Source organism: Apium graveolens, chromosome 11 (assembly GCF_009905375.1).
Source record: "Apium graveolens cultivar Ventura chromosome 11, ASM990537v1, whole genome shotgun sequence".
NCBI classification, from domain to species: Eukaryota; Viridiplantae; Streptophyta; class Magnoliopsida; order Apiales; family Apiaceae; genus Apium; species Apium graveolens.
In genome coordinates this window covers 8036104-8056658 of record NC_133657.1, presented here as the reverse complement: position 1 = coordinate 8056658, position 20555 = coordinate 8036104, and the positions used below count along the sequence as shown (strand labels likewise).

General features: G+C 35.1%; 2 protein-coding genes across 3 annotated transcripts; both read left to right on the top strand.

Annotated features, from left to right (window-relative positions):
- The first annotated feature begins 312 nt into the window (after positions 1–312).
- On the top strand, positions 313–6068 carry LOC141697706 (protein argonaute 16-like). The gene is made up of 23 exons (XM_074502209.1): positions 313–428; positions 842–1058; positions 1141–1325; positions 1405–1563; positions 1651–1763; positions 1857–1954; positions 2038–2135; positions 2227–2398; positions 2494–2610; positions 2728–2835; positions 2914–2976; positions 3091–3204; positions 3286–3460; positions 3543–3658; positions 3769–3906; positions 4002–4135; positions 4696–4758; positions 4832–4895; positions 5053–5167; positions 5252–5325; positions 5421–5515; positions 5606–5637; positions 5781–6068. Exons 2-23 carry the CDS (start codon positions 852–854, stop codon positions 5930–5932), a joined length of 2592 nt encoding a protein of 863 aa, XP_074358310.1. The 5' UTR covers positions 313–428; positions 842–851; the 3' UTR covers positions 5933–6068.
- A 6412-nt stretch (positions 6069–12480) lies between these two features.
- Positions 12481–19457, top strand: LOC141697920 (protein argonaute 16-like). Of its 2 annotated transcripts, none has more exons than XM_074502482.1 (23): positions 12481–12609; positions 13776–14000; positions 14080–14285; positions 14377–14586; positions 14667–14803; positions 14876–14973; positions 15060–15157; positions 15250–15421; positions 15527–15643; positions 15770–15877; positions 15969–16031; positions 16306–16419; positions 16509–16674; positions 16759–16871; positions 16986–17123; positions 17215–17348; positions 17460–17525; positions 17618–17681; positions 18031–18145; positions 18233–18306; positions 18619–18713; positions 18812–18843; positions 18964–19457. In XM_074502482.1, exons 2-23 carry the CDS (start codon positions 13779–13781, stop codon positions 19137–19139), a joined length of 2718 nt encoding a protein of 905 aa, XP_074358583.1. In that variant the 5' UTR covers positions 12481–12609; positions 13776–13778; the 3' UTR covers positions 19140–19457. The 2 variants fall into 2 exon arrangements, with proteins under 2 accessions (XP_074358583.1, XP_074358584.1); XM_074502483.1 differs by lacking the exon at positions 12481–12609 and adding an exon at positions 12620–12753.
- The last annotated feature ends 1098 nt before the right edge of the window (positions 19458–20555 follow it).

The window sequence follows — 20555 nt, the reverse complement described above, 5'->3', positions numbered from 1 at the left end:
GTTCATATGGCGAAAGGGGTCCGGCTGTCGTACTCCTGGAATATTTTGAGGTCTGACACAGAGCGAACGAACGGCTAGGATGCTGCCATAATTTTTGATAATTACTTAATAACAGTGCGGCCTATCAAGTAACTTTGAACGTAAAGCCTTTTCACGAAAACGTGATGCACGTTTTATGTATTGATTTTAAGCTGTTAGTACTAAGCAAGGTATAATATCTCTTTATCCTAAAACATGACATGCATAATTGTAAATATGTATTTACTAATTACTACGCATTAAAAATGCGATCTACATATGAAAAGGCAACGTGTAAAAATAACGCAAAAATTGGAAAGCTAAGAAGTCCCTTGATTTAGTATATAAATATGTGTTCTTATTATTCTCTCATTTTCGTTCGAAGCCTTCTTGTGTGAAACAAATTGCAGGTCTGCTATCTCTCTATCTTAAGTTTATCACTTCATTATTTCATACATATTCTTCTCATTCAAGTTTTTTGTTGAGTCTGAGAAATGTGTGTGTTTGCTAGAATTTTGTATGTTATGTTGTTGATCATGTGTAGTTTTTTGCCTGATAAACATGGTTTCTCTAGCAACGAACTACATGCATTTTATGATCAATGTGAGGCTCCGTACCCGAAATTCCGAGTTCAGGAGTTGCTGAGGATAAACAAATCATCACTTTCATTTTACACCTTGTTCAGTTTGTCACTTTTTAAGAATGTTATAAATAGTTTTTCTGTTTTATTTACAAGTGCGTCCATGCTTGCAAATAATAATAGAGATTGCTTGTTATGGTTTTCGATTTATAACTGTATACTTGATTTTTATATGTTGTATAGACTGTAATTGATGCAAGCTCAAGGCATGGAGAAAACAGGGAGTGAGGTTCTAAATGGATCACAGCCTTTGCCAGCAGCACCTGAACGAGTCGATCCTGCAAAACGTGTTATGATTACTAGGCCAGGGTTTGGCAGGATTGGAAATCACATTGAATTGGAAGCTAACCATTTCAAAGTCTCTGTCAACTCTCCGGATGAGATACTTTACCATTATAATGTAGGTGTATCAGATTTCAGACATTACTTTATATTTAGATTTGAAGTACTGAACTGTAAATGAAATGGTATATTTTCCACAGGTTTCCATCAGTTATGAAGATAAAAGAGCTGTTGAGAATAAGTGGCTTGGAAGGAAGATAATTGATAGGCTCTGTGGAACTCATTCGGTTGCATATGATGGAGAGAAAGCCTTGTACACTGTGGTGCCTCTACCCCGAAATAGGCAGGTCTTCCCATTTGTTCTTGGGGGCTCCATTGCCAGAAGGTCTGTTGTCTCTTTAGTTCTCTGGTTAAGTATTATGCTATTACATTTATGAAAAATAGTGACACTTTGCACTTTGAAGGTCGCTATCCGACTCAAAATCATACATGGTTGAGATCAACTACGTTGCTAAGATACCTTTGAAGTCTGTTTTGCTTGCTCTAAGTGGAGCTGAAACTGAAAAGGTTCAAGATGCACTAAGGGTGCTTGATATTATCTTGAGACAGACAGCGGCTAATAGGTACAAGTGGAATCGAAGCCACCATTTAGATACTTATACTTTGGGGTTTGGGATGATGTTTTGCTTACTGTAGTGTTGAATGTGCAGGGGTTGCCTTTTACTCAGGCAGCCGTTCACTGATGTTGGAGGAGGGGTATCTGGCTATCGTGGTTTTCATTCTAGTTTTCGTCCAACTCATGGAGGCTTGTCACTTAATATTGGTAAAGGATTCTGTATAATTTTCCTGCCTAGTTCTGTGTCAAAGCTTATGTCTTATGTCACTTGCTAGTTGCTTAACTCGTTCATTTCTCCAGATGTGTCAACAACTATGGTCCTTACCCCTGGACCTGTAATCGAGTTTCTAAAAGTCAATCAGAGTACACAAGATGACCGTGCTATAGACTGGGCGAAGGTAAATTATTAAATCCCACTAGGAAACCTGCACTGTGCCCATTAATCCTTTTGCTATTAAATTTTCGTTTACAAATGCAACAGGCCAAGAAAATGCTGAAAAACGTGATTGTCAAGGCCACGCATATCAACAGGGAATTTAAGATAATAGGACTGAGTGAGAAGCCTTGCAATGAGCTATAGTAAGTGGTTATTTTCTTAATTCATCCTTTTCTGATGTTCAAAATGAAGAGTCCTATGAATAATTCTCACTTTGTTTCTTTCTGCTTGAAGTTTTACATTGAAAAAAAGACATGGAAATGGTCCCCGAGCTGAAGTGCAACCTGAGGAGATTACAGTTTATGAATACTTTACAAAACATCGGAACTTACAGCTCACAACTTCTGCCTACTTTCCGTGTCTTGATGTTGGTAAACCTGGAAAGCCTAATTATGTACCATTGGAGGTTTGAACATTACAGAGATGTTACTAAAAAAAATTAGTTTTTAATTTCTTTTACACTTCCATAAATTGATTATTTATCCCTGTTGTTTTTGGTAGCTCTGTAATGTGGTCTCTCTTGAGCGATATACGAAAGCACTATCTCCTGTGCAAAGAGCATTTCTAGTAAATAATGCCGGGCACAAGCCTCTGGAGACGAAAAAAGTTCTTACTGATGTACGATATCCTCCGGCATTCAATTTCTTATATTGATATATTTCTGATTATAGCTCTTCAGTTCAAGATTAACTTTTTAGCTTCTTTCTTATTAATGACTAATGAGCATTATGTCAGTCTATGGACAAGTACGGGTATGATAAAGTCCCTCTTTTATCTACCTGCGGTATATCTATCGAGAAACAGCTTACCAAAATTGATGCCCGTGTCCTCGAGACACCGAAGGTATTTTTTGTTTCTCCTGTAACTTTTTTCCATTGGTTTTGTTCATACTTTTACATTTCAGTTTCATGCCAATTGCAGCTGAAGGTTGGTGGTGATGAAGATTGCATTCCTTGCAATGGTAGATGGAATTTTAATAAAAAGGTAATAAATATACAGTTTCTGTATTATTGTTAATTAATAGCAGATAGCAAGGTTTTCATGAAGTATCCTGTTGTTTAATCTGATTTACCCTCAATTGTTTTATTTCTCATGCAGAGACTTATGAAAACTATCACTATCAAACACTGGTTAGTAGTGAACTTCTCTGCTGGTTGTGATATAAGTCGGCTATCCCAGGATCTTACTAATTGTGGAAAGAACAAAGGGATTGTATGTTCATTTCACTTCGTCTTATCTAATAAATGTTTACAACAACGACAGATTACATCCTTACTTCTATTTTGTCTTCAGGTTATCGAATGTCCTTATACACTCATTGAGGAAGAACACCTGTATAGAGAAGCTAGCCCTCAGGTAAGAGTGGATAAAATGTTTGATCAAATCATCGCAAAGGTTCCCGAACCTTCTCAGCATCTTCAGTTAATCTTGTGCGTCTTACCGGAGAAAAAGAAATCTGATATATATGGTATGTTCTAAACTTTCATATTTCTGGTCAGTATTATCTACTTGTTGGTATTTGATTTTTAATATGATTATATGTGCTCAAGGACCATGGAAGAGGAAATGTTTGATTGATTCTGGAATTGCCACACAATGTGTTTCTCCACCAAACAATTTTAATGACCAGTACCTCACAAATGTTCTTCTGAAAATTAATTCCAAGGTAATTCTGTTTTTCCAATGCCAGGCAGTAGTCTTGTTAAGTAAAAGGAGTCTTTATTACCTCGTATCATAGCTCAAATAAACACCTGAGAGTTTTTTATCCCTTTTTAGCTTGGGGGTACTAATTCTTTGCTAGCGATTGAGGCTGCTGCTTGTATACCCGTGATAAAGAACACTCCAACAATGATATTGGGCTTGGATATCATTCATGGCTCTGCTGGCCGACTAGATGCCCCATCCATTGCAGCGGTATTGCACTGGCACTGTGTATTTGTTACTTTTAGTTTATTACACTCAAATGATGCATGAGATTTTATTTATTTGTTTTCGGTTGTTACTTTTAGGTTGTTGGATCGCATACCTGGCCTTTGATTTCAAGATATAGAGCAGCTGTCAGAACACAATCATCTAAAGCTAAGATGATAGAGTCTTTATTCAAACCTTCATCAAATGGGGTAGATGATGATGGCATAATGAGGTATGTAATACACATGTGTACTTGTCATGTTTATGTCGCACTTGAAGAATATGTATGCTTTACTTATCCGAGCTAAGAGACAGAGATTGGCTAGTGAGTGGAAGATGAGAGAGACCGAGTAGTTATAAGAAACTAAATGCACTTGCAGAGGAGAAATCTTAACAGTATATATTGATTAATTGTCTTTTACCAAGAGAATGAGAAATGAATACAGTGATTTGATATACAGCATTACTTGTTCATATACTGTGCCAGCAATTGTAGCGAACTTGCAGCTTATAGGCAACAGAACTAATCTGTAATTAACCACCACATGCAATGCAACGAGTCCAATGACATGCTGCATTTTTTTTTGGAAGTAAAAATGTGTTTGAGGGGCCCTAGGCGCAAGCCTTGCTCGCCTATAGCCAGGGCCACCCTTGAAAATGTGTCATGTTTGATAATGTAGAATATATTGTTTATGCAGTTCGGTTTGATATATGCTCGGAAGGTAAACATAATTAAACTGATATGATCAGAACAATGTTATCTCAATAATTGACTGAATTGTTGTTTTCCAGGGAACTGCTCAATGAATTCGAGAAAACCAATGGTCGCAACCCATCTCAGATCGTAGTCTTCAGGTATCACAGATCTTACTCTCATATATTACCTGTTGATCTCTCTGCTGGAACTTATGCATCTCCTCTTGCACAGGGATGGCGTTAGCGAATCACAGTTTAACCAAATTATAAACAATGAGCTTGGTCAAATGAAAAAGGTGCCTACATTAATTTTTTTACTTAGCTATTACTTGATTAATATCTTCTCAGGGTTTATCCTCAGCCAACATTCTTCCTGTGTGGTTCAGAATTATGTATTCTCCGATTTTTTTTTCATGAAAATGAGCGCTGCAAGAATTTGTCCTTGTTTTGCAGGCCTATGAGTATCGTAGTGGGGGAAATTTACCCAAATTCACATTGATTGTCGCCCAAAAGAATCATCGTACTAAGCTCTTTCGAGCAGGCAGTACCAATGATACTGTTCCTCCTGGTCTGTTCTTGTACACTTCATGTCCTAATTAAGCATGTTCAAAGGTATTTTTACTCACCCGTTTCGGTGCTTGTGCGCTTGCAGGTACTGTTGTGGACACGAATATCGTGCACCCAATAAATTATGATTTCTACCTGTGTTCTCAGGCTGGGGTGATTGTAAGACTTAATCTGAAATTTATACTTTACTTGGGGCCTCGCGCTCTGCTTGTTTTTGGTTGTAACTGTTGTTGATCTTATGTTATGCTCCAAAGGGAACGGCTCGCCCTGCTCACTACCACGTTTTGGTTGATGAAATCGGTTTCTCACCGGATGACTTGCAGAATCTTATCCATTCACTATCATATGTGTAAGTTTTCAAAACCTGCATTTTTTACATTAAGAACATAAAAATTTTGAAACATTAAGTGTCTTTGGTTTTTTTTTTGGCCCTCTTCAGGTATCAGAGGAGTACTACCGCAATTTCCATGGGTACCGAAACATCTACTTTTGTGCAGCATTGTTTCTTGCTTCTTTTATTTTCACTGAATATGCGTTGTTTCAGTGCATTGTTTGAGTTAGTAGCTTCATTACGTACTAATTAACCTTAATGTTCCCCCTAAACGTGTTACCAGTTGCGCCGGTCTACTATGCCCGCCTTGCAGCTACACAAGTGAGCAAGATCATGAAGTTTGATGAGTCCACTGATGCTTGTTCCGGAAATGGAAGCTATAAATGTTTGCCCAGGTTGCACAATCGCATTGCAGGGTCTATGTTTTTCTGCTGATGCCTTTGCCACTTCGAAAATATGTGATACAGATAATTACTACTATAAGGTTTCCAAAATGGGGGTGTTTGGTGTAATTTTGGATACATTTTGAATTTTCGGATGTTTCCACTATTTTATAATAATTTCACTTTGTTCTAAAGTTTTCTAAAAATCGATTAACTTGGACGAGTATTCGGGTGAGAAATCGAAAATTGAAGGTAAATCGATTCGGATTTTAGCGAATACTACGTAATTGAGGAGATCCAATTTCCGAGTTTTACCCTAGTTAGCAATTTCCTCAAAAATCAAATGATGAGCTTGTAGTACAATTCTGGAAAAAGAATCCAAAATGTAGACTGAAGTTTACAATAACTGTCAGGTAAAATTTCATTTTGTTCTAAAATCGGTTAACTCGGATGAGTACTGAGGTGAGCAATATGAGATGAATCGATACAGATTTTAGCTAGTACTCAGAAATTCACTCGATTACTCGAATTTTGAAAGATGTAATTGAACAGATCCAATTTCCAAGTTTTACCGCAATTTCCTCAAAAAATTTAGTATCAGCTTCTTGGTACAACAAGCAGCTGCTGCTGTATGTAACGTCTGTTACTGTTATGAAATGTGACACATTGTGTATTCAAAAATCAAATGATGAGCTTGTACTACAAAAATCTGGAAAAAGAATGTGTACAATGACTGCCAGGTAATTCGATAGTGCTCAAATTAGAGAAATCGAGGAGGAGGAAGCTAGGCGTGGCGGTTACAATTTCCCAGAAAGGACCCTTTGTCACTGAGTGCTACCCATATAACTTCACTCGCTTAGCTTTGCTTAAATTTCAGTCGCCCCTGTATAATCTACAATTGTGCATGACACTTGCTATGACAGCGCTTGATAAAAATTTGCATGTCTCTCTGTAAGATTCGAACCAACCTGCTGACTTGTCCTTGCCTCAGTGAAACGTACCATCCCAACGTCCCACTACATCTGATTTGATTTTGGTGGGGGCTATGATCCACTGTTTTGCAGATTTGCATAACCTCTTTGTTCACGTCTTAACTTCTCTGTTATAAAAATAGATCAATTTTTAAAAAAATACTAATTAATCGTTTAAAAATTTATTAAAAATATTTGTCCGGTTTGACCGATTTTCGATAAATCTCCGATAAATTATCTAATTTTTAAAAAATTATTCGATAAATTGCAAATAGTTACCTCAACTGAATAATTCTGATTTTCGAGATCTGTAATATTGTCAATTTATGAAAACAATTTATAGAATAAATTATGGTTATTAAAAATGAAAAATTACATGTTTAACTTATTAATAACACTTCACTGGTGGCCGAACAAATAAGACTTAGCTAACAATTTATTTTTCCTCTAATCTAGAAGAGGATAAAAAAATTATTTTAATTTAAGATCTATGAAGGAAATGATTTAGAAACAATTTTTCTTTTAATATTATCTGTTAACAAATCAAAGTCGCTTCACTTCAATTCTAAAAATATATGATCATCGATTATTTTTTGACTAGTAAAGTGAAAAAAAAATACCATAATTCGCGACCTTTTATTTATACTTACATTTGTGTCTTCTGAGTAGCCACCCTAATATATTTTCTAAGAATTTATGGAGAAAAAATGTCAATCCTACTCACCCTAATATATTTTCTAAGAATTTATGGAGAAAAAATGTCAATCCTTTCTTTCTTTCTTTTTTATTTTTATTGATTATTAAGCTCTCTTGCTTTTTTAATAAGATTACAAATTATATAAATTTTATTTGGTTTCAAAAATCAAACGGAAAGGGCTTAAAATAATATGCTAAACAAAGTCTAAACACCACAAAAAAGTTGCCTTGTCCTGTCTGTGGATGAAAGGAAGTCGTTTCGATGAATCTCATGTTTATTACTATCATGTCATGCCATATTTGGTATTTCCTTAATTTCTTTCTAAAAGAAAGGAGCAGGTTAATTCCACAAAAGAAAAAGTCTTTTTTACGAGGTATAACTAAAAATGCCTGTTTTTTTGTTACGAAATCGACCATAGATAAATTCCCCTTGTTATTTGGGAGTATTGAATACACCCTAAATTCTGAGCTTCATGTTACTCCTCCTAAGCTACATGTCAGGGCCAAGGCATCCCGGTTGGATTGAATGGGATGACAGAGTTTCATTCCGAATCATCTGTAAAATCAGAATTTCGATCAAATCACACATCGCAGTATACTAGGCCTTCTAATTCTTTAAGAGGTTTATCTAAAAGATTCGCAATATAACACAATTTTTTTTTTATATTTATATTTTTTTGAAAATAGTTTAAATTCTTAATTTTGTTCATTTAAAATTTTAAATGATATGAATTCATGATAATTATATTAGTAAACGTATATGTTCAAAACATTATAGAACATTTAAACTTATTTAAAGTGATAGCATTGGTGGGGGAATATTATTATAACGAAATTATTATTTTATTGAGAGTAAAAATATAACATCTCCACATTGTTGGAACCTTTAAAAATATTATTTTAGCATGGTGATGACTTAATCGATTAACTATAACTCTATAATAAATATTTGAAATTGACAATATTACAGATTGAACAATATAGTTTTATTGATAATTTTATGTGTATTTTTAAAAAAAATATATTTATGTTTTAATTAAAATTTGATTTTCTAGTTCACGTCAATAGGATACGAATTTTACCTAGTCTAATATAAATTTGATTTATCACGAATCAGTGATTTATATTATTTTATTTTAGCCCGATGTCCAATACACCGATCAAATCAAATTAATTATTTTTAGTTTAATTTTAATTTTTTTAAAGTCTGGATCAATAAGATAATTTTGTTTTAGACTGAATAATTAGTATATATGATTTTATTTTTGTTGGTCGAATTCTTTAGTAGAGAATTCTTTAGTAGAGAACTCAGAGACTTCGATAAGTCAAACAACTATAGAGTAATTAGAGATCTCAATTAGTCATTATACTTATCGAGATGTCGAGTTCTCTATATGACTAACTGGAGATCTCGATGTAAAATTCAAGTACAGAATGCAGATCAGTTTAATATCCAAGATTATCAATCAACAAACAAATCAATCACTGTTTTAAAAAGTCTATAAAAGCAGTTTGAAGAGTACAAGATCAAGGGTCAAGATTAACTGCAAAGTAAAGTCACGGTCAGGCAAGATTAGCAAATATACACTAAGCCAGAAATAGAAAGATTTGATTATCCAAAAGTAGGGTTTAGTACATGTTATTGCATATTTTGTGAAAACCAGTGTTTACTGTTCTATAGAGTAAACACTGGATGCTTTGTTTTAGGTGTAACAAATAGATTTGAAATTTATTGTAACTCTCAAGAGAGAAGCTGAGTTCTTAACATACTAATAACCCAAAAATTTGTAGCAAACACTAACTTGATTTTAATAGAAAATTAAGTGAGTTTTGAAGATAATTGTGTTCATGTGCATTTTTAATTATTATGTTAAAGCACATTATCTCTACAATATAGATTACTTTGTTCACCATTCTTAAAGTTTAAAAAGCCATTAAAATTATTTAAAACACATTCACCCCCCATGTGTTGTATTCATTACCCAACATGAGCATTTGGGTTACATTTTCCAATTTATAAGGCTGAAATTTCAGTTTATTGTCAACTGACTAATGCACCAACTTATATTATGAGTCTGTTTGTTGTACATCTTTTGATTTTTAAATTGTAACTACAACTGTGACTGTTTGAGTTAGGTAGGATATTGAACACTTTTGTATGAATTGCTTCAACCTCCATTTGTAAATAATTGCAAGATAAACCATATATATATTTAGAGACAATACAACCACTGCATTTCAACTCTTCAATTTTCAAAACATTATACAAAATGAACTTTAGAAAATATAATGATATTTCTGAACTCAAAGCAAATTCCACATACTAGAAAATTAAAGTTAGAGTTTTGCGTAACTAGAGAGTGTCCGCCTTGCTTGGAGAGCAATACAAGAGCTTCAATTTAATCCTAATGGACAACAAAGTACCACATACTGTAATTTTCTTCTATTGAGGAAATAAATGTATAAATGTAACATGGTATATTGAATCAGGAAAACAAGATACATGCTTTTGTTCCTGTAAAATGCGATGATGGCGACTATCTCGAGCTCGGGACAGGAAACATTTGCATTATTACTAATTTTGAAGTTAAGGCTCACAAAAAGGAAAACAAATACAAATGTGTAGTTAATAATTACATTCTGATCTTCTCCGCGGACACAAAAGTAAAGGATGTAGATGAACACGAATCATCCATTCCTACAGAAGTTTTTGATTTCTATGATCACAGCGAGTTGAAGGGAATGACAAACAGTAACATCTACTTGACAAGTACACATAACCTATATGTTCACTACTCCTTACCTTTACCGTTTTTACAGTTCCTAAATAATATAAATTATGCAGATATAATAGGAATCTTACAGAACAAGGAGGATATTTAGTTAAAAGAAATTTTAAAAAACAGGTTAGGTCAAAGAAACCTGCAAACTAGATTTAGAATCACGGATGTAAGGTGAGTTATTTACCTACGTTCTTAAGTCCATTTACTTACGTTATATATGTATATATGAGCATTAAAACAATTTGTATTTTGTAAGTTCAAATGTTAGTATCACCTTCCGGGATAGCCTGACTCAAAAATTTTATGAGGATTTGCAAAAAGAGCTAGAGAAACCGATCATTATTATAATAACATCAACAAAGATGGGTCTTTGGAACAGTAAAAACTGAAGTTAAGTTAATTTAAAAATTATCATTTTACATTTAATTTAGATTGTATTGTAATCATCTTTTCATACCAAACGGACATGCAGTTGCAAATCTGGGAGCTACTACTTACTACCTTAACCATGAACAACACAGTGTCAAACAAATAAGAAAAATGTATAATACATTTCATTGCATTTCAATTTTTTATTTACAACCACAAATTTCCTGACCAAATATATTAACATACTTACAAGATCTCCAATCCAGATTTCTTTTTAAAATTACGGTCAGGAAAGGCCCAAAAAAACCACAGCTAATGAAATTAGGAGAACTGAATAACTTAGGAAAGAAAGCAAATGAGGTATGTACAACAATATTTCTACTGAATTACTATTACAACCATGTTTCATTCCTCAACTCCACACAGACAGAGATTGTTGCCCATGCAATCATTCGCTATGTTGACGACAAAGATATATGGTACTATGAAATATGCACGGGATGCAAAAAAAAACTTTTGAAAAAGATGACAACAAGTAAATGTGCAACATTTGTAACAGAAGAATACCTGAACCAGACAAAAGGTGTTACATCCATTACATTCATTTAATTAAATATAACAAATTCTAAGTTTTGATATGATTTACTTTACATCAACCATTTACCTAAGTACAAACTCTCCATTTTGGCCTCTGATGACACCAGAGTGATTGAAGTTTGGTTGAAGGATTGTGAAGTAAGAACATTACTTGGCAAGAGAGCACATGTTGTATACAAGGAGGTATAAAAGTATATAACATTAATGGAAACTGTGACATTGTTTTATACTATTTCAGTCATTTCCAAAATTGATGTTTTCATTACTTTTATTCCCCAAGCAAAAGCAAAGCGGAATTGGTGGTTTCCCGCTGTAGCTTAAGAATTTGGAAAAAAACTGAAATCACTCTACAGTTTATGGTGAAGAAAGTTAATGTGCTCAACAATGCTACAATTTATGTTGCAAATACATATACAAGGGATTCTGTCTGCCTGAAGAAGAGACATGTGAGCAAACAACCACTGAACAAGGAACAACTCATGTCATTTGATATTTCCAATTTTTCATTTCAATTATTAACTATAAGATGCTTAGGTTTAATCAATTAACTTTTTTATATAGGCAACAACTTCAACATCTTTATATCATATAGATGCACTATCCAATCTCAATTTTAGCTCACCAACAAGCCAGCAACAATGAACAATGTTGTCAGGGTAGCTGATCAGATAGATGCTATCAATTTTGGTGATTTCAGTGTGTGGGTGTTTAAGGGTCTGTGTGTGTTGTATTGATGGTTTTGGTTTTGATTGTTTGAGCTTATGCGAATTTTGGAACCTGAAGTTGTGGATTCACAGTTGGATAACAAAGTAGAAGATCTTGCACGATTCAAATACTGGGACAGAAACTGTGGAGCACAACACATATGCACTATAATTATTGTCTACACCGATCAAATCAAATTAATTATTTTTAGTTTAATTTTAATTTTTTTAAAGTCTAGATAATAAGATAATTTTGTTTTAGACTGAATAATTAGTATATATGATTAGTTATTTATAACTAATGAATCAAGGATTTTAGTGAAATAAGGACTCGTTTTAAAATATTCCCTGACCCCAGATATTAACACTTGTACATATCACATCCAATGGCCAGTATCTTATACAGGAAACCCCCACCTACACCTGCGAAGCAGGCGATAAAACCCCCTGTAAGCGGCAAATAAATAAAAACCCAAAAACAATCCCCCCTTCCCTCTCGTATGCCCCCCTGTAAAACCCCCAACTCACACCTAAATACTATCTCCTCTCTCTCTCTCTGTCCCTCACTCTCTCTCCCTCACTCTTCTTCCAAAGCCCTAACAGAATCAGGTCAGTAATCCACACATATACAGATATCTGCATCTGTATCTATTTCGTCATTTTATTCTTCACAATTTCTCACACACACAGAGAGAGTTTTGCATACATTCATGTTTTTAGGAGTTCAAAATGTGTTGATTTGTGTGTGAAAAGGTGTGTGTATTTGCTACGATTTTGTAGTTGAGCTCAAGTTTACTCTGTGATTTTACTGTTTTTGTATGATATAATGTAGATTCTATATGATCGTGTGTTTACATTAAATGTTGTTTAATCTGAGTTATAGCGATTTACAGTTGCTACGGTTTGTAGATTTGTTTGATTGAGTGTTTTTGTTGGTCCGTAAACATTTTGAAACATTTTGTTAGGGTTTATATAACGGAATTGTTTTTTGATTAGTTTATTTTTTTGTGCTTCTGTATGGACATTCTTCTGGTTTGTTGTGTTTTGTAGAAGATGATGACTATGTCGTTACTCTCTCTCTCTCTCTGGAGCATGCTGATCTCTCTCTCTCTCTCTCTCTCTCTCTCTCTCTCTCTCTCTCTCGCTCCCTCCCTCCCTCCATCCCTCCCCCTCTCCCTCTCCCTCTCCCTCTCTCTCTCCCGCTCCCTCTCTTCCTCCCTCTCTCCCCTCAGTCTTTCTTTCCCTCTGTCTGTGTGTGTGGAAATAAAAATATGAAATAATAGATAGCAGTGCTATTATATTATATATATGCAATTTCATTTTATTCTTGTATAGTTTGTTGCAGAGTATATATTGTTGATATGTTTGTAATGATATGCTTTCCTCTATCTGTGAAACAATTTTTTTAAAGAACTGAATCTGTTGGATGAGTACTTGCAGTGAAAATTTTTTATCCAGCAAAAGTCTGTTAACATATTTATGCTTACAAAACTAGCAAATGCTTACTTGATTCGGTTCATATTTTCAGTGCTGAACTTTTCTGTAATGGTTGTATGAATTATCTGTGGGTTATTGCTATTAGTTGTGGCTTTCAATATATTCTCCAATTTACAAAGTACAGTCATATAGATTATTTTTGGATTGTGGGAACTATTTGTGCCTTGTTTAGTATGTGATATCTCGGTTGCATTCAGGTTTACAGATAACTTAGAGATAACATCAGTTTTCAATTTCTTAAATGTGTGCCTAATTTGCCATATTGTGCTGTGGGGCAGAACATGGAGAAAACAGGTGTCCAGGATCTAGCTGGATCACCACCGCCTTTGCCACCACCCCCAGCAACTGTTCCAACTGGATTGAGGCCACATTTAATTGATCCTGTAAAACATGTTATGATCAGCAGGCCAGGTTTTGGTAGTAGTGGACGTCGAATACAACTGGAAGCGAACCACTTCAAAGTTTCTGTCAACTCTCCAAATGAGACATTTTACCAGTATAGTGTACGTCTATCCAATTTTGGACACTTACATTTGAATTTGAAGTATAAAAATGAAATTAATGGCAGTATATTTTCTACAGGTTTCCCTCAGTTATGAAGATAAAAAACCTGTTGAGAATAAAGGGATGGGAAGAAAGATAATTGATAAGCTCTACCAAACTTACTCTTCTGAGCTTGGTGGGAAGAGATTTGCATATGACGGAGAGAAAGCCTTGTATACTGTGGGGCCTCTACCCCGAAACAAGCAGGAGTTCACAGTCATTCTTGAGGAGTCAATAGCCAAACGGTTTCTTTTCCCTTTATTTCTCTGGTTTATATATGTATAATATTTATGTAAAATCTGAACATGAGCTGCACTTTTATTCATTACCTTTCAGTGCAAGTCCATCCCGAGAAGGCAGCCCTGATGAAACCCTTAAAAAGTCTAGGCGATCTTTACACTCAAAATCATACATAGTAGAGATCAACTATGCTACTAAGATACCTTTGAATTCTGTTTTGCTTGCCCTGAGAGGAGCTGAGACTGAAAAGGTTCAAGATGCATTGAGAGTACTTGATATAATATTGAGACAGCAAGCAGCTAATAGGTATCCAGAACTGGCCACTTTAATAATGCTTTAGACTTTAAAAAATGTTTTGCTTACTCTAATGAGTGTTGCTTGTGCAGGGGGTGCCTTTTGGTTAGGCAGTCGTTCTTCCATGATGACTCTCGGATGCTAACTGATGTTGGAGGAGGGGTAGCTGGCTGTCGTGGTCTTCATTCTAGCTTTCGTCCCACTCATGGTGGCTTGTCACTCAATATAGGTAAAAGATGTTATATCTGTTTCTTCCTAGCTCTGTATAAAGGTTATATGTCTAACCTGCTCATTTTACCAGATGTGTCAACGACTATGATCCTTACCCCTGGACCTGTAATTGATTTTTTGAAAGCTAATCAGGGTGCACGAGAAGCTCGTGCTATAGATTGGGTAAAGGTAAAAATTCATAAACCTGCATTATGCCCTCCGCTGTCTTTGTTACCTTGTTTGCAATTGAATTGTTCTTCATGCAAATGTAACAGGCCAAGAAAATGCTGAAGAATATGAGAGTCAAGGCCACACATAGCAACAGGGAATTCAAGATAATAGGGTTGAGTGAGAAGCCTTGCACTGAGCTGTAGTAAGTGTTTATGTATTCACTTCTTTGCTTTTTGGAAATTAAAAATGAAGAGGCCTGTAAAATAATTACACTTTGTTTTATTCTGTTTGAAGTTTTACGTTGAAAGGGAAAAGTGGTGATGGTGCCAATGGCGAAGTGCAACCTGAGGAGATTTCAGTGTATGATTACTTTACAAGACATCGGAACCTTCAGCTTCCTAATTCTGCGTACTTCCCATGCCTTGATGTTGGGAAACCCAAAAAACCCAATTATCTACCACTGGAGGTGTGCAAACATTGTTGAGATATATAACTGCCACTCTTGTTTTTACTTGCCCTTTTTGGTTTTTTCGTACTCGGAACTAATTTTTTTTCCCCGTTTTGTTTTTAGCTTTGTAGTCTGGTCTCTCTTCAGCGATATACAAAATCACTATCTTCTATGCAACGAGCATCGTTAGTGGAGAAGTCCCGGCAGAAGCCTCTGGAGAGAAAAAAAGTTCTCACTGACGTAAAATTTTCTATGACATTAATTTTTTTTTTGTCTTTTGTTATTTTTTGTAGCTTTTCAGTTCTAAAACTTTTGTCTAGTATATTATTATTATTTTTTAATCTGACCTCTGAAACACAATGTCAGTCTATGCTCAATTATCGTTATGATGAAGACCCTCTCTTAGCTGCTTGTGGTATATCCATCGAGAAACAGCTTACTAAATTTGATGGTCGTGTCCTTGAGGCACCCAAGGTATATTTTGCTTCTCCTGTAGTTTTCATGTCTTGCTTTGCATAATTGTCTTTGTTAAATCTCTTACATTTATACTGCATGAAAATTGCAGCTAAAGGTGGGTAGGAATGAAGATTGTATTCCTCGCAATGGTAGATGGAATTTTAACAACAAGGTAATAAATATATAGACAGTGTAATCTTGAATGAGTCGAACTCATAACTCATTTATCGGAGTGTAGATGTGAATCCCATTGAAATATAGATATTCATTCACTTTTTTTTCTAAGTATTGCCTCTTTTCGACTTTGCTGCACTTTTACATGTATTAGTCTCTTCTCCTTATATTCGAGGTTGGGTATCCTGATCCTAACTTATATTATTTGTACAGTTTCCTATGTTTCTTTTTACATTTCAGTTCATCTTAATAGTTTTACCTGTCTCCTGCAGAGACTTTTGAATCCTATAAAGATAGAACGTTGGGCAGTAGTGAACTTCTCTTCTCGTTGTGATACAAGTCAGCTATCACGAGAGCTAATTAATTGCGGAAGGGGCAAAGGGATTGTATGTTCGTTATGCTTTTGTACATCTGACAGATTATTACTTGTAACAATGGCACATAAATTTCTCACTCTTTCTATTTTTGTGTTTAGATTATTGAGCGTCCTTTTACACTTATAGAGGAAGAACACCAATACAGAAGAGCTAACCCTCTAATGAGAGTGGACAAGATGTTTGAACAAATCAAGGTAAAGCTCCCTGGGCCGCCAGAGTTTATTTTGTGTGTCTTACCAGAGAAGAAGAATTCTGATATATACGGTACGTGATAATTTTTAACTAAGCTTTCATTGTTGTGGCTGATATTGTTTCGGTAATGCAATATTCGATTTTTTTGTGCTCAAGGACCATGGAAAAAGAAAAGTTTGAGTGATTTTGGAATTGCCACACAATGTGTTTCTCCAATAAAAATAAATGACCAGTACCTAACCAATGTTCTTCTGAAAATAAATTCCAAGGTAAACTTTGTTTCTGACTCAGGTAGTACTCTTTTCAACTAAAAGAAATCGATCTCATATCTAAATTTAAATTAAACTTACTGTCTTTTTGACATTTTATTCCTCATGTTTTAGCTGGGGGGTACTAATTCTTTGCTAGCACTGGAGGTTGTTTCCCGTGTTCCCATGATAAAAGATACTCCAACAATGATACTGGGTATGGATGTTTCTCATGGCTCTCCTGGCAGATCGGATGCCCCGTCTATTGCAGCGGTATTGTACTAGCTCATGTATTTCTTAGTCTTTGGTTATGAACTCAAATGATGCCTATGATTTTAGTTGTCTTTGTTGTTGGTACCTATAGGTTGTTGGATCTCATTCCTGGCCATTGATATCAAGGTATAGAGCAGCTGTTAGAACACAATCCTCCAAAGTTGAGATGATTGAGTCTTTGTTCAAACCTTCTCCAAATGGGGAAGATGATGACGGCATTATGAGGTATATATTTATGTGATGTATCTTCCCCTCCTGGTGGGATACATAAAAGATAAAGGTAAAAATAAGTTTGTAGTTTCTTTTATTCGAATAATCAGTTTAATCATCTTCTAGGGAGCTGCTATTGGATTTCTATTCTACAACCAATGGTCAAAAACCATCTCAGATTGTCGTGTTCAGGTATCACATATTTACTTGATTTTGTTGACTGGCGCATTAATGCACATGACAGTGATCACTTCTGTGTAGCTTATGCATGTCCTCTTGCGCAGGGATGGGGTCAGTGAATCACAATTTAGCCAAGTGTTAAACAATGAGCTTGATCAAATGATAAAGGTGCCTATTTAAGGTTTTTGTTTGTCGTCAATGATTTCATTAGTTTCTTCTTATAAAGTTGTCATTGTCAATGCTAATATTCTTCCTTTAATTAATCAATAAAACAAAACAAACTACTTTGATTCTTTTCCTTTAGCAAGTATAAGTCTGAACACCCTGTTCTTTATTTTTGTGTGCTTCAATCTTGCTTGTCAATTTTGTGCATTGTCTCTCAGTTCATGCATGTGGAAAGTAAAGATAATTAATCGTAACTACCAGTCGACACTTAAGTATTTTCTTATGTTTTAATTTTTATTGATCCACAAGTGTTTACTCTTTTGTGGAGATTCATAGTTACTTGCTTTTGTAGGCTTACCAGCATCTCCGTGAAGAAAATATACCCAAGTTTACTGTGATTGTTGCCCAGAAAAATCATCACACTAAGCTCTTTCAAGCTGGCGGTGTCTCTGAGAATGTTCCTCCTGGTCTGCAATTTTTTCCCACATTTACACTTCATTTTCTTAATTTAAGCCTGTTCTCAGGTGCACTATTATTGTTTATGAGTTTTGCAGGTACTGTTGTGGACACAAAGATTGTGCACCCTAGAAATTATGATTTTTACATGTGTGCTCAGGCAGGGATGATTGTGAGTTGCCACTGTTCCATCTCGTTGAATCTTTAGTTATGATTTTACAAGTGCTGATCCCACTTTAGTCTCTTCAAAAATTATCGTGATATATGAACTTAAAAAGGTTGAATGCTAGAATCTGCTTGCAAAAGCTTTAAAAAGATGTTCCACAAACTTAGATCTAATAATTGAATTTTGCTTGGTCTTATATCCTACCATACTCACCTTTAGTCTTCTCCTCTAATTGTTGGCAGTGTTATGTGCTATATTTTGATTAGCTCTTATTTCGATGTGTATTTTTACTCACTCTGGTTATTAATACACTGACAGGGAACTTCTCGACCTGCTCACTATCATGTTTTAGTTGATGAAATCGGTTTCTCACCTGATGATTTGCAAAATCTTATACATTCACTATCATATGTGTAAGTTTTGTAGCTTGACTTTTTTCCCTGTTTTACATTTCCAAATTGGAAGTTTGTCTGATGTCTTATTGGGTTTTTTCATTTTTGGGCCTCTTCAGGTACCAAAGGAGCACTACTGCAATCTCTATAGGTATAAATACTTCCGCATATATGCAATACTATCTTTTGCTTCCTTTATTCTTGTAGAATATGCCGACATTCCTGATAGTTTTTCTTAACTAACACCCATTACCCTTGAATTGGTTGCCAGTTGCACCCATCTGCTATGCCCACCTGGCTGCTGCACAAGTTGGCCAGTTCATGAAGTTTGATGATTTTAATGATTCTTCTTCTGGACGGGGAAGCTTCACATCAGCAGGAAGTGTCCCTGTCCCTCAGCTGCCTAGGTTGCACAAAAACATTGCAGGGTCTATGTTTTTCTGCTGATGCTTTTGCTGCAACGGAAAATGCATATAATAGGTGGTACAGATAGGGCTTAACATGTTGATGTTTAAAGGGGTAGTGTTGTTGAGCAGTCAAATCTAGCAAAACCATACCAATATATCTTAGTTCTGGAAGTGTGACGTGTACACTGCTGCGCTCGTTTTTGTTGGACCGTCCTAGCAAGTAGATAGTATTAACGCTTCCATATGTGCACCCTTTCCCATCGATTCACAAATTGAGCTACTCTGGAGTTCTGTTTTTTTGGGGGTGTATTAATCAACCATTGTAAGGTGAAATTTTAATCTGTGCTATTTAGCAATTCCTGCAAAGTTGGTGTTCTATGTTTCGTGTTAAAGCAAAATCCAATGCAATGCTGAAGTTGGTTGCATTGCTATAATTTAGAGTTGCATAATTAGATGCAAACATGCAAAAAATGGATATTTAGTTCCAAGTTTACAAGGATATATGCATGTCGTCACATCATCACACATCACTTGATTATCAATTAATTATGAATAACCATGAATGAAATGTATGTTGGTGTACTTCAAATGAAAGATAAGATAGAAAGAGGCATGAAGTTAGTTAAATTTGAACTGTTATGGTTGCAAAATTAACTAGCATGAGAGGAGTTGGGTCTTATTTTCACACCAAAAAATAATTTTTGGTTCTAAATTATGGCAATGGATTTTATATTTCAAATTTGTCATGTGTTATATCTAAGATTTGTCAGGTCGAAAATATTTCTGCCATAAAATATCCCCGTGTGCTGTGTGCATAAGCAAATGGGTCTACATTTTGGTGAAGGACTTGAAACAATATAAGAACTAAGAAGCCTGTAGGAATCGAAGTTTGCCTTGATCCTTTTTAATTTTCAGTATAAATGTGCATCTTCTGAATTATTCAGTCTTCATATTATAGCTTACAGCATTGGGTACTGAAGTTGCTTTTAGTTTTCCAATTCAGTTTGTCAATAAATGTTTATATGGCTGTTTAGTTTGCCTAATTTTCTTCTTTTTCGAGTGCTTAGGCAAGTCCTCCCTCGGAAACAATATTAGTTAATGTTGTACCTGAGAAATGATCAGCCAGAATGCCTGTATTCTATGAATGCTGAAGCTGCAAAGAAGCGAAGATGCAAGTACAATCACCCGAGAGAGATGATTTCACCATTAGGAGCTATAAGTAAAATTCGATTATGTTTAATTCATATGAAGCATCTGCTTTGTCTTTGACTTGATCGGTTGATAATAGATTTATGCTACAGGCAACAAACAGACAGCGAATTTAAAGCATATCTTGTGTTGCTACTGAGGATAGTTTACTGTTCTTCTATTAGCTTGGGATGGACTATTACTAATTGTGAGAGTATGTTATGATCTGTGCTTTCTTAATCCTTTCTGTTCTGTAACCAATTCGGGA